This window comes from Peromyscus leucopus, chromosome 3, assembly GCF_004664715.2.
Source record: "Peromyscus leucopus breed LL Stock chromosome 3, UCI_PerLeu_2.1, whole genome shotgun sequence".
Lineage (NCBI taxonomy): Eukaryota > Metazoa > Chordata > Mammalia > Rodentia > Cricetidae > Peromyscus > Peromyscus leucopus.
In genome coordinates, this window is record NC_051065.1 from 87,944,435 (window position 1) to 87,958,373 (window position 13,939).

General features: G+C 42.5%; 1 protein-coding gene across 2 annotated transcripts in view; it reads left to right on the top strand.

Annotated features, from left to right (window-relative positions):
* Nucleotides 1-13,939, top strand: part of Chmp3 (charged multivesicular body protein 3) — a 34,796-nt gene that overhangs the window by 12,432 nt on the left and 8,425 nt on the right. For both annotated transcript variants that reach the window (XM_028860226.2, XM_028860227.2), the window contains exon 3: nucleotides 1,918-2,097. In XM_028860226.2, coding sequence (XP_028716059.1) covers nucleotides 1,918-2,097 — 180 coding nt within the window. The remainder of the gene's footprint in view (nucleotides 1-1,917; nucleotides 2,098-13,939) is intronic.

Here is a 13,939-nt window from a genome sequence, read left to right on the forward strand (position 1 = left end):
GTCTGACATGGTGGTACCTTTAATCCAAGCATTTGGGATGTACAGGAGTTTGAGGCCAGTCTACATAGAGTTCAGGATAGATTGTCAGGGGCTACATAGAGACCCTGTGCCCACCCCCATTTCCCCCAAAAAAGAATTACCATATGGCCCAACAATTCTTCTTTTGAGTATATACACAAACAACTGAAGGCCAGATCTTGAAGAGATATTTGTAAATAAATATCTGACAGAATTAGTCATACTAGCTGAAGTTTTTATAAGATTTAAAAAAAAAATAAGCATGTTACATAACAGAAAATAGTTACATGCTATGTTGTGGATAAAAAGAGAATATATGCTAAGTAAAATCAGAAAAGTACTAATGTTGCTCTATTCCACATTCACAAGGTAGCTAAAAATAATCACCTTATGAGATGGTAGAATGCTACTTGCCAGACTAGGAAGAGAGGAGAGTGTGGTTTCTGGTTAACGGATGTGTGTTCTGAGAATGAAGGTACTGATGGTTATACAGCCATCAGTGAATGTGCTTATACTATTTTGTTGAGAGCTGGACTGATGGGCTCAGGCTTTCCCAGAGGCCCTGGTAGTATGGAAAAGGAACACAGCCCCTTCTCAAAGCCAGGAACATGTGTGGCCGAACCAATCATAGTCTGGGGCCAGGGCCTTGGGAGCTTTTTCCTGAGGCCTTGGTGTATTGAGAAGGAACAGAGCTGCTTCTCTAGAACCAGGAAGTGGCAGAGCTGGTAGTGGCTTGGGGCTAGGACCTTGGGGGAGCTTGGTTTCAGATCTCAGAAACCAATTCTTTCCACCCAAGGGGCTATTGTTATCATTCCCAAGGCCATGTGTGCTCTGTCTAATGTTCTTGAGATACCCCATGTTCCCTTTGTGTAACATGGTTTAATTAGTGCAATTAGCTTCTTGCGAATTAAACACTGTATGATAGTTTCTCCTGACTTTGTTTCATTTCCCCCTTAAAGTGGTATATAAGTTGCTGTACTTCAAGCTTGCTTGGCTTAAGACATAGCTTGTACAAGACGTCCTGATCACAAACTTTATTATATTCTCTATCTTCTATCTTTATCTTCTGATCTCCTGGTCCCCTCTCTCAGGACCCTGTCACTGAAGAATGACCAGAGCATTATTTAATTGTATAATTGAGAATGGTTAAGATGGTAAATAGTGTTACATGTATTTTGCCACAGTTTTTAAAATCCAAAAGTTTTTACTCGTTATAAAGCATATAATAATACAGACTTGTCTAAACTCTAGTTGATGCTGATACAGTGCTCTAATGTGTTCATTATAGATTTTTATAACAATTATTGCGCAGAGATTGTACTCCAATACTTGTAGGAAAGCTGCATACTGATTGTCAGAATTAGCTCTGGGATGCATGTACAGTACATTCTAAAGCTTCTTAGTATAGATGGGTACCAGGCAATGTTAGAGCAGGCTCACAAAAGGTTTTTAAAAAGTTTTCCAGGTAAATAGGGTTATACTACTGTTTATTGTCAAATTATGTTAGTCTTCTTTCAGGAAATAATAAATACCCATACATTATTTTTATTTCATTTATATCCTGTGATAATTTTTTACTTAGAGACATTTAGATTATAATAAAAACAGTTTGAGTGCTACCAAGCCTGATTTTCCCCTGCACCACCCTCCACCCCCGCGTGTGTGTGTGTGTGTGTGTGTGTGTGTGTGTGCATGTGTGTGCATACATGTATGTGGGTGGCTGAAGACTCCAAAAGAGGGTGCCAGATTCCTTAGAGCTGAAGTTAGAGGCATTCTGAGCTCCCTGCTGTAGGTCCTGGGGTCTGTACTCTGGTTTTAAGATTGAAAAGCAAGTATTTAACTGCAGAAACATCTCTCTAGCCCCTACCCATGGTTTTTGATGTTCTATTCTAAATTTAGATATCCAAAGAGAAGAAGAGAAAGTAAAACGGTCTGTGAAAGATGCAGCCAAGAAGGGCCAAAAGGATGTCTGTGTGGTTCTGGCCAAGGAGATGATCAGGTCAAGGAAGGCTGTGAGCAAGCTCTATGCATCCAAAGCACACATGAACTCTGTGCTCATGGGGATGAAGAACCAGCTTGGTAAGGCCCAGGTACCTGACATCCCCTAATAATGCTGCTGTCATTGTTACTGCCAACACTGGTTTCCTTGCATAGGAAGGATAGGCTCAAGTCTGGTTTTTGCTAAAGAGGGTACTGTACAAACGTAAAATATAATTGATTTTTTGCCAATGTTTTTGAAATAATGACTGACACTCCACAGGCGTCTTTGTTTAGAAGTTAGAATATATTGAATGTATGTGTTCAGCTGCAGTCTGTACTCCACCCGACACTTGAATGCACTTTATAAAGTGAACATGTGCTCTTGATTATTCTGTTCAAGATACCATGGCTTCTCACTGCATTTGATTAAAATTCAGACTCTCAGTTTGATCTTGGAGGTCCTGTGTGCTCTGACCTTATCTTGTCCTTGTCTTCTTTCTTCTCTCCATCCGTCTGTACTGTTCTTTGTGTTCCTGGAACTGGACCAACTTATTCTTGTCTTAGAACCTTTACATTTGGTGATCTCTCTGCAAGTATACACTGCCCCCATCTCTTGATGGTCCTTGTCCTACAGGTTTCAGTTCAGATGAGGCACACAGTAAAGCCTTTTCTAAAGCTTCTCTCAACAACACATCATGACAGTGCCTTTAATTTCTTTATAATTCTCTTTTCTTCCAACAGCCCTGGCTCTTCCGAAACTTACTTTGTAGACCAGGCTGCCTCAAACTCACAGAGATCCTCCTGCCTCTGCATCCCAAGTACTGGGATTAAAGGTGTGTGCCACCAAGCCTGGCTTCCTTATAACTCTTCTAAGTATTCATTTCTAATGAAATTAACTTGTTTGGTTATTTTTTTTTTTAAACAATGCTAGGAATTGAACATAGAGCCTTGTACTGGCTAGGCAAGTGATATACGACTGAGCTGTATCTCCAGTTCTTTTTTGGTTTGTTTAAATTTTTTGAGTCTCAGTATGCAGCCCTAGATGGCCTGGAACTCACATAGATCCATTTACCTCTGCTTCCTGAGTGCTGAACTTGAAGGTGTGTGCCACATGCCCAGCATTCTCTTATTCTTAATATATACATTGTATCCTCCTATTAGAGCCAGAAACCTGTCTGTCTAACCGATGGGTGTATCTGTAGCTTAGAAAAGAATGTCTGGTCATGTAATGTCTATGAAGAGCACACCCACAAGCATGTTCAGTGTTAGTGACTGTTGCTCTACAGTATGTAATTGTTTTTCATATTAAACATGTAGCAGAACCTTTATTCATTAGTTCACCTTTTAGAGACTTTTATTATATATTTTTAAAAGATATATTTATTTAGCTTTCCTATATGTATATGACTGCATGCATGGCTGTGTACCATGTGTGTGCAGTGACTACAGAAGAAGGCATCAGATCCAGTGGAACTGGAATCTTATACAGTTGTTAGCTGCCATGTATGTTCTGAGAATCAAACATAGATCCTGTGGAATTGCAGCCAGTGAGTGCTCTTAACCACTGGGCCATATCTCCATCCCTTTTATTTTATTTTTATTTGTGTGTATTCATGTCTGTGTCTATGCACATGCTTGTGGGTGCTGGCAAAGCCAGAAGAGGGCATTGGAGCCCCTGGAGCTGAAGTTACAGATGGTTGTCAGCCAACTGATATAGGTGATGTGTACGGAGATCCTGTCCTCTGCAAGAGCAGCAGACGTTCTTAACCACTGAACATCTCTCCAGCTGTAGTTAGTAGTTTATTTTTCCAACTAGTTTTCATATCTCTTTTTCCCCTTTTCTTTTCCTTCATTTCTCCCACCTCCCAGTTTTGATCTTAGAACTTCGAAATCTCAGGAAGCCCCTCAGCACATGCAGACTACATGATATATCAATTTAGATCCCTTATCTAGCAGGTGTCTGGGTCTAAGTAGTCTGTACTGACTCTGTTTCCAGGTGAGGCTTGCATAATTCATCCAGGTTCAGGCACCTTCACTGCCTATTTTTATTGTAATTACTTCTCATACACATTGGCTGCTTGTTTTGTAGGCATTTGTAAGAGTCTCAGCAATAATGTGTTATTCCTGTATTAACTGAAGGTTGCAGTCGTGAATAGTACCTTTGGAATCTTGGTCTCTTCTTATCTGGTTATGTCAGAACTCACTAGGCTTATTTGGAATGTGTCATTCTTGTTGGTGGTGGTTGTTTTTGAGACAGAGTCTTATTGTATACTTAGCCTGGTCTGGAACTCCTGATTTTCCTGCCTCACCCTCCTTGACTGTCTTCCTTTTGTTTCAGTTCAGTACATTTGCTTCTGGTTTTCAAGTGTATTTTTGCCTGTTGTGCACATGAAGTGTTGTCATCCTAGAAACTAATACTTGGCAGCTAACAGACTCTCATACCCAGAAATAACATATGAAACTTTTTACTTTAAATTTTGACTCAGAAAATTTTATTCTACATTTGAATCTGCTTTAGGAATCTATACTTTATGTTTTACCAAAATAATTTCTAAGTAGATCAAACATTGAAGATAAAAAATAAATTCACAAAAGCACTAGAAGGAAATATGTTTAAAATGTAAGAAGCTGAAATGGAAAAATCTTTTCAGAGTGAAATATAAAATCTTATAAAGGAAAAGTTTGATAAATGAAGCATAAAACATTTAAAGTTTCTGAACAAGTTCAGAAGTATTCCCCACAAAGCCAAAAGAAAAAGTGACTAAGCAGTTGTATTAAGCAAAAAGCTGCTAAGAATTCAAACTATGCTATTTCATTGCATGGTTTCATGTAGCCAAAGCTGTCCTTGAACTCCTTGTGGAGAAGATGACTTTGTACCTCTGTTCTCCCTGTCTCTACTTCCTCTTAAGTACTAGGGACACAAAAATCTATGTCTGTGGGCCTGGTTTTATGATGCTGAGAGACTGAACTCAGAGTTTCGTGCATCCTCAGCAAGCACCGTACCAATTGAGCCACATCCCTAGCCCCAAATATACTTTGAAATGAGATAATCACATTCTGTCAAAGGCTCTCAGCATAAAGGTGCTTGCTGCCAAACCTAACAACCCAAGTTTGATTCCCAGGACCTGCATGGTGGAGGAAACAACTGACTCCCTCAAATTATCCTCAAGCGTGTACACACACACCACGCATGGCATGCCTGCCCCCCTCCCCAGTAAATATTTTTTAAAAAGGTATAGCCACCTAAAGTAGACTCATGTGGATCATGATGAAATCAACAGAAATGACTTGGAGTTTGCATTTGCTCATTTCGATATACTTATGAATTGATTTAAATTTTTTGAAAGTCATTTTGGGTACATCAGAATTTAAATATATACCTTCTTTCATAGCAAAACATGCTCTCAAGCATGAAAGTATTTGTTTATAAGAATTGTTAGTTGGACATGTTAGTACAATGCCTATAATCAGTACTTGGGAGGTAGAAACAAGTCAGTGAGTTCAAGGCCAGCCATTTTCTTCTCTTTCTTTCTTTTCTTTTTGTTTGTTTGTTTTGTTTTGTTGATTTTAAGACAGGGTTTCACAGTGTAGCTCTGGCTATCATAGAACTCACTATGTAGACTAGGCTTGCCTCGAACTCAAAGAGATCTGCCTGCCTCTGCCTCCCAAGTGCTGGGATCAAATGCATTCGCCACCACTGCCAGCAAGGCCAGTCTTTTTCTTCTGGCAGATTTCCCAAAGGAGTCAAATAATATATTCTTTTTCTTGTGACTTTTCTTTGCGTCATCTTAAGTCATCTTTCATTATTTTTTATAAACTTGACATATGTGTCTATAGATCATGTTATAATCATTTACTTTCATGAGATTTTGACTTCCTTATTTGCATTTTGACTTGGTGCCAAATTTAATCATGGCAGTGTAATGTGAAAAGCAAAGTCCCAGCCAGACATGATAGTGCACACCTTTAATCCCTGCACTTCAGAGGCAGGGGCAGGTGCATCTCAGTTGCAGTTGGAGGCCACTTGGTCTATATAGCCAGTTCCAGGACAACCAGGGCTACATAGTAAGACCCTATTTCAAAATAATAACAATTTAAAAAAGTGGAGTCAAGGGGCTGGAGAGATGGCTCAGAGGTTAAGAGCACTGACTGTTCTTTCAGACATCCTGAGTTCAATTCCCAGCAACCACATGGTGGCTCACAACCATCTGTAATGAGATCTGGTGCCCTCTTCTGGCCAGCAGTCATACATGCTGTATACATAATAAATCTTTAAAAAAAAAAAAAAAAAAAAGTGGAGTCCAGTCTACTGTATAAATGTCCTTGCCAAGTAAGTTCCATTGAATGCAGTAATTTTCAGTAATCTTAATAGAGAAAAAGCGTTGTCAAACATGCAAGACCTTGTACAGACACATAGTTTTCCAACAGTATCACCTACCTATAAAATAATAGTTTCAGCCGGGCGGTGGTGGCTCATGCCTTTAATCCCAGCACTTGGGAGGCAGAGCCAGGCGGATCTCTGTGAGTTCGAGGCCATTCTGGGCTACCAAATGAGTTCGAGGAGAGGCACAAAGCTACACAGAGAAACCCTGTCTCGAAAAAACCTAAATAAATAAATAAACAAACAAATAAATAAATATAATAGTTTCAGTGAAGCATCACATGAAATCTTATGTGAATTTGTTTGATTTTGAACTTTCTTGATGTTTCATTTGTTTTGCATTTGGTAACTGTACATATTTGTAAATATAAGAAAAATTTATCCAATTAGTAAAATGTAGCTATTTAAAGCCAACAATGAAAAGACATTGCTAGTAGGGGAATTGATCGCATTTTTTTCTTTCTTCAGTGAGGGATTGAGTCGATAAATTATGGCATATTCAAGCTTGAAGTAGCTTTCAGCCAACAGGAGGATGCTGGGGATGCCATCCTAAGAAAGCAAGACTGGCCAGGCGGCGGTGGCACACACCCTAAATTCTAGCACCCGGGAGGCAGAGGCAGGGGGATCTCTGTGAGTTCAAGGCCAGCCTGGTCTACAGAGTGAGATCCAGGACAGCCAGGGCTGCACAGAAAAACTCTGTCTCGAAAAACAAACAAACAAAAAGTCAAAATAAAAAAAGAAAGACAGAAAGCCTGTGGCAATATGTATAGCACTCACTGCACTCTCAGGGTAAATGGAGTCTGTGTTTGTGTAAGTGAGTCTAAGTGGGCCAGCACATCAGAAAAGATGCTCCAAACTGAGGGGTTTCATTAAGGGCAAAAGAGCTTCATTTGTTCTAGTAAGTATTCTGTGTTGAGTCTTTGTGAATTATTTTCTTTTCAGTTCTTTATTATGGTAGATTTTAAGTCTCTGCAAAACTAGAGTAAGTAGCCTGGTAGATTAGTAGGTATCTGTCATTAGCTTAAAAATGCATTTCTTGTCTGATTTACTTGTGTTCGCTCCTAGTTCCCTGCTTTCTCTCTGGGAATCTCAGATCCTAGTGCATCTGTTCTCCCATGGTTTTCTAAAGGGAAGAGTTAGGTAGCTATTTCTTGTGGTCGTTTCTGTTTGGGAACTTGAACCCTTCAGTTCTTGTGTGTGTGTTTCCTTTTCACTTGTCTTTTTTTTTTTTTTTTTTTTTTTTGGTTTTTCGAGACAGGGTTTCTCTGTGTAGCTTTGCGCCTTTCCTGGGACTCACTTGGTAGCCCAGGCTGGCCTCGAACTCACAGAGATCCGCCTGGCTCTGCCTCCCGAGTGCTGGGATTAAAGGCGTGCGCCACCACCGCCCGGCTCACTTGTCTTTTTATGAAAGTGATTTTAGTCATTTGTTGGATTTTTCAGACTGACCTTTTAATTCTCCTTCTCTCTCTCTCTTTCTCTCTTTTTCTCTCTCTCTCTCTCAGACAGGGTTTCTCTGTGTAGCCCTGGCTAGGCTGGAACTCACTCCATAGACCAGGTTGGTTTCAAACTTAGAGATCCACCTGCCCCTGCCTCTCCAGTGCTGGGATTTAAAGCATGTGCTACCACCACCTAACTCTTTTATGTATATATATATTTTTTATCTTGAAGATAATTATATTCAGATTCTTGGTAGTGATCCCCTTTAATCCCAGCACTCAGGAGGCAGAGGCAGGAAGATCCCTGTGACTTTGAGGCCAGCCTGGTTTCACAGAGTCCCAAGTCAGCTAACACTACATAGAGAGACCCTGTTTCAAGTAAGTAAATAAAGACATAACTAAATGAAAAGAAGTAGTTGAGGAGTGGGAGGCAGAGGGAGAGAGATGGCTCAGGTTGGTTAAGTGTAGGCTTCATGAGCCCCTATTCATCTCTTCATGCAGATAGACTGAAAAGCAAATTCGTTCTTCCTTCCTTCCTTTCCTCCTATATTCCCTCCTTTCCTTTTCTTGTCACCTCTCTTTTTTTTTTTTTTTTTGTATTGGGATTGAAATTGTAAATGGTACAAGCACAATTATTTTAGGAATAGACTAGGAAGTGATTAATTTGAATAAATTTAATAAGAAAACAATAAACTTGATCAAATCAATATATGTTTATAATTGCAAACTGATGACACTAGAAGACTGTTAAGGGGAAGTAAGAATCAAGGAGGTGTCTTTTAGGCCCTCATGAAGTCTGAAGCAGAATATGAGGCTGAGTGCATGTGTATGGTGGTGGTTAGGGGGGTGCGGGGGGGGGGGGGGGAGCTTATTCCAAACTGAGAGGACTGACTGTGTGTGTAAAGGCCCTGGGGTCAGAGAGGACAGGGTGTTTGTAGCGCTACAGGAGGCCCTGGGAGGTTGGGATTCTGAGCAGGAGGCAGAGGTGTCTGGGAAGAAGGGGCAGTGAGGTGCAGAGCATTGGTTTTAGAGCTCTTCAGAGACTGGTTCCTTTAAAGACAAGCTCCTGGAGATGCATGCTGTAGTAACAGTTCCGATAAAGGGCGCTGGGAGTTGAAAGGTGGGATATTCTGGGGAGCTCGAGGGAGGCATCTGAGTGGAAGGATGAAGCGCACGAAGACAGCTGAGGTATTCAGGCTGTGTTCAGGAGACAGTTTGACAGGAGTACACGAAGGAGAAAGAAAGTTGGAGAGTGGGGCTGGAAAGGAAGGTGGGCGTCAGAGTTCTCAGAGTTAGCTTGAGGGGTTTGACTTTCATGTTGTGGGTATGGAGAACTCTGGGCTATTGTGAGTACAGACTGCAGGTGCAGGGAAGTCTGAAGCTGAAGATGGGGGCCTGGCGGCCCGAGAGGAGCTGGAATGAGAGTCTGAGTCAGTGAATGGAATGAAGAGTGAATCTAGATGCAGAGTGAAAAGGCCTGGTGCAGACTAAACAGGCTTGGGGGAGGTGATGTGAGCGTTGGGGCCTGCAAGACTGCAGAGCCATTAAGGAAGGACACTGAGAACAGGAAGGTTCCACTTGGGACTGACCAGGCTAGCTCCGTGACTGACCAGGCTAGCTCCGTGACGTCAGTGGTTGTGGGGGAGTGGTGTGTGCTAGGAGACTGAATACAGCTGAGGGGTAACAGGATGGAACCCAAGAAGGAAGCAAAGGGAAGTCTCCATTCTAGGAGTGGAACAAGAAAAGAGTATACCCAGAGCTCCCAAGCACTGTCTGTCAGTCTTGGCCCCAGGGTCCTGCATCCCAGCCCCAACCTTGGACTGCTCTGAAGTGATTTTTTTTTTTCCTTAAGATGTTCTCCTATTAAAGTGTAGCTGTACTACCACCTCAGGTGGGTGATGTTAAACCTTGTCAGCTATTAATATATTGTCGTGATTAGATACTTGGCAAGCAACAGCTTCCTGACAGCAGCTGCTTGCAGAAGAAGACAGATGATGAGCATGTTTTGATGGGGGCAAGAGTTAAGGAAGAGGTTCAGAGGTGGGGCAGGAGCAGAATTACCATACGATCTGGCAGTTCTGCTTCTAGGTGTGTCCTCGAGAACTGGAAGCAGAGGCTCAAACAGGTATGTGGACCATCAGGTTCCTAGGGATTTAGCCGGAGTGGAAGCAGCGCAGTGCCCATTGTGGATGGAGAGAGAAAGGATGTTTCCTACACATGTTAAAATGGTAGTCAGCCCTGGGGCTGGGGGATGGCTCAGTGGGTAAGAATGCCTGCTGTGCAAACAAGAGGACGTGAGTTTGAATCCCTAGCACCCATTAATAGCTGAGCATGGCTACTCACACGTGTAACCTCAGCATGGGGTGGAGGGCGTTAAGAGACAGGCAGATCCCAGGAGCCAGAATAGCCAGAATAGCAAGCTTTATGTTCAGGGAAAAACCCTGTCTCAAAAAATAAACTGAGTAGCAGTAGAAGCGAAAACCCAGTGTCTTCTGACCTCCTCATGTTCAGGTTATGCAGATCTGTACATACTTGTGGACATACACCATGCACATACAAAATAATACTCATCCTTAAAGAGGAGAAAACTCTGACATAGGCTACAGTGGATGAGCCTTAAACACGCCTCCCAACAAAGGTTAGAGAACAGCTGCCCATACCTAAGGACCTAGAGTAAGGGCTTAGTATTTAAAAACGCCGCAGCAGTTTATGAAATAGATGTTCATACCTTGTTTGGGATTCAGCCCCACCTTCTCTGTATTCAGAACCTGCATTGTTACAGGAGAGGAGGGTAGGGTCACTGGCCGTCTGGGTGACACTGTGGGCAGCATGTGCATAGTACAGGCTCGTGGTGTCCTTGGCCCCCGGAAGATGACGTGTGAGTGAAAGACTGTGGCTCTCTCCTCACTGCCTCTCCTGGCATGGGTTGTTCTCCCATGGGAAGTCAGCTTCTCCATTTCCTGTGTGGTTTTGAAATGGATGTGGCTGTTGTCTACTTGCTGTGAGTAATCACAGTGTGTCACCACTTGTCAGACAAGTTCTCTTTATCGTCTCTGGGATTCTTTCAGAAAGGTAGAAACGTACCCGTGGGACCACAACCCCGTATTCCCCATAGCTCCTTTTAGAGCACCATCTGAATTACCCCGCAGGGGTTTGGTTTTAGTCTAACATTATTTTATACACATATATATATGCACATGTGTGTGAGTCCAGAACCTCAAAGGAAATACTTTCCCATGTACTTGGCATGCATTTATTTATTTTCTAACTAACAGACTATAATTATAAATATTTCCAGGATAAAATGTGGTTTTGGGGCGGTGGTGGTGCACACCTTTAATCCCTGCACTCAGGAGGCAGAGCCAGGCGGATCTCTGAGTTCCAGGCCAGCCTGGTCTACAGAGTGATGCCAGGACAGGCACCAAAACTACACAGAGAAACCCTGTCTTGAAAGAACCAAAAGAAAAAAAGAAAGAAAGAACTGTGGTTTTGATCTGCTAGGTCAGTTAGCATATTCACCTTCTTACTTGCCTGGGTCTGACATTGTCACAGTGCTGAGGACTGAACCCCAGACTGTGCATAGGCTGAGCGCCCCTCTACCACTGGCTTGTGCCTCCAGCCCTACTCTGTGTTACTTTGAAATATATGTTATTATTGACTACAGTTACCCTGCTGTGCGAATACATTTCAAAAGCAGTTCCTCCTGACTCTGGCACTTGGCACCCTTTGGTCAGAAACACTCATTTACCCCCTTCAAAGTCCCTCGTGCCTGGCGTCTTCTGGAAACCATTAGATAGAGCCGTTGTTCTCCACGTCTGTGATTTTAGCTTTATTAGCATGTACTTGGAGGTGGTGTGTGCCATCTGCTTTCTATGTCTCCCATATTCCACTGATGTTTATGTTTTCCAGATCCATCCATACTGTTATGTGTGACAGGATTCCTCCCCCTTTAAGCTGAGTGTAGTATTCTCTTGTTTTATTAGTTTGGTGTCACTGTAACCAAGATCCCTGACCTATGGATGGCAGGTTTATTTGGACTCTTCAGGACATTCCCATCCATACGGTAGGGAGGAGAGAGCACATTGGAGTAACGAGGCTGCAGAGAGCATGAGGAACACCAGGGGCTGGATCTAACTTACAGAGGCCCTCTCCTAATAGCCCACATCTGCCAGGCAGACCCCAGTTCCCAAAGTTTCCAGAGCCTCCCACATAGTGCCACTTCTAGGCATCTAGCATTTAAAGTGAGTCAAAGCAGATTGGTCTCGGGGTGGGAGTCAAGGTAGAGGTGGGGAGAACAGCCCTTCAGATTCAAACCAAACAAGTTTATAAACTCTGCATCCATTCATATGTTGATGAGCGGTGAGTTTGTTCAGGCTGCAGTGACTATGGGAACTCAGATACCCTTTTGACATTCTCATTTCACTGATTCTACTGTATACCTGGAAGTGGGTTCCTAGGTCACATACGCTTCAGTGTTTTTAAGAACCTTTATACTAACATTTTATTGTAGTTTTTTGTTTTGTTGCTGTTTGTCTTTTGAGACAGACTCTTTGTGCTGCCTAGTTTTATATCAGCTTGACACAAACTATAGTCACCCAAGAGGAGGGAGCCTCAGTTAAGAAAATGCCTCCATGCAGAGACAGTAGTAGCTCTGTGAGTTCAAGGCCAGCCTGGTCTACAAAGCGAGTTCCAGGACAGGCTCCAAAGCTACAGAGAAACCCTGTCTCAAAAAAAACCAAAAACCAAAAGAAAAAAGAAAAGAAAACGAGTCCATAAGACTGGGCTGCAGGCAAGCCTGTAAGGCATTTTCTTAATGTTTAGTGATTAATGGGGGAGGGCCCAGCCTATTGTGGGTGGTACCACGCCTGGGCTGTTGGTCCTGGGTTCTATAAGAAAGCAGATTGAACAAGCCAGTAAGTAGCACCCCTCCATGACCTCTACATCAGCTCCTGCCTCTGGGTTCCTGCCCCACCTGGGTTCCTCTGTTGGCTTCCCTCAGTAAACTATGGCTCAGGCTGTGTAAGGCAAACAAACTCTTTCCTCCCCAATTTGCTTTTGGTCATGGTGTTTCATCACAGCAATAGTAACCCTAACAAAGACAGTTTTGCAGTATAACCTGGCTATTATGTAGCCTAAGTGGCCTAGGACTCACCTTGTACGTTTAGGCTAACTTTAAGCTTAGGGTGATTCTCCTGTTTCTGTCTCCCAGTTGCTGAAATTATAGCTATGTGCCAGCGGGGATGGCCTTCGTATTATTTTCCATAGTAGTTGCACTAATTTATATTCTTATGATAAAAGTTCCTAAGTATTTCAGTTTTCATGTCCTATTGTAGATGAGATTGTTTTCCTTATTTCCTGTCTAGGTGGTTCATTATTTGTCCATAGAAACAATTTGTTTTACTCCAGACTCATAGTTCTGGAGGTTTCCATCCTTGCCTACTTGGCCCTGTTGCTTTGCGCTTTGGGTGAGATAAAACACTGGCAAGAAGCCAGGAAGCAAAGAAAAAGAACTGCTACTGATTTTTATATGTTGATTTTTTTATTTAACTTTTTAGTGATTCTTTGTGAAATTCACATTATGCATCTCAACCCCACTCATCCCCCCCCCAAATAAAAATAAATAAAATGTAAAAGAACACACAAAAGAGTAATCGTGTGGAAGCTGCAGTGTGACAGCAGTGAGTCAGTCACACAGTAAACCCTTTGGCTCGTGTGTCTTACTTGCAAGTGTTCATTTCAGTGAGTCATTGGTCTGGTCCGAGGCCTCTGGTTTCTGCTACACTGTTAATACTGGGTCCTCGCTGGGACTGGAGGTCCTGCAACTTTGGGTCTGCAGGACCAGACCCTCCTATGATCCATCAGATCATAGATGGGGTGGATGTTGGGATGGACCAACTCATAGCCCTGGTTCTGGGCCTGGGTGGTTATAGGTTGGTCAGCCTGCAAGCTCTCCTTCATCCTTATCACCAGGGCGAGCTCTCTAGTGCCAGATAGCTCACTGTATGCAGATGTGAAAGCTTCCTGGGGTCTGGATTCTGCCAAAGTTAAATTTTCAGTGCCTCCTGCCTTAACCAGGTACTGCAATACAGGAAAAGTGTGTAGCTTTCAGTGAACAGCTTGCTTT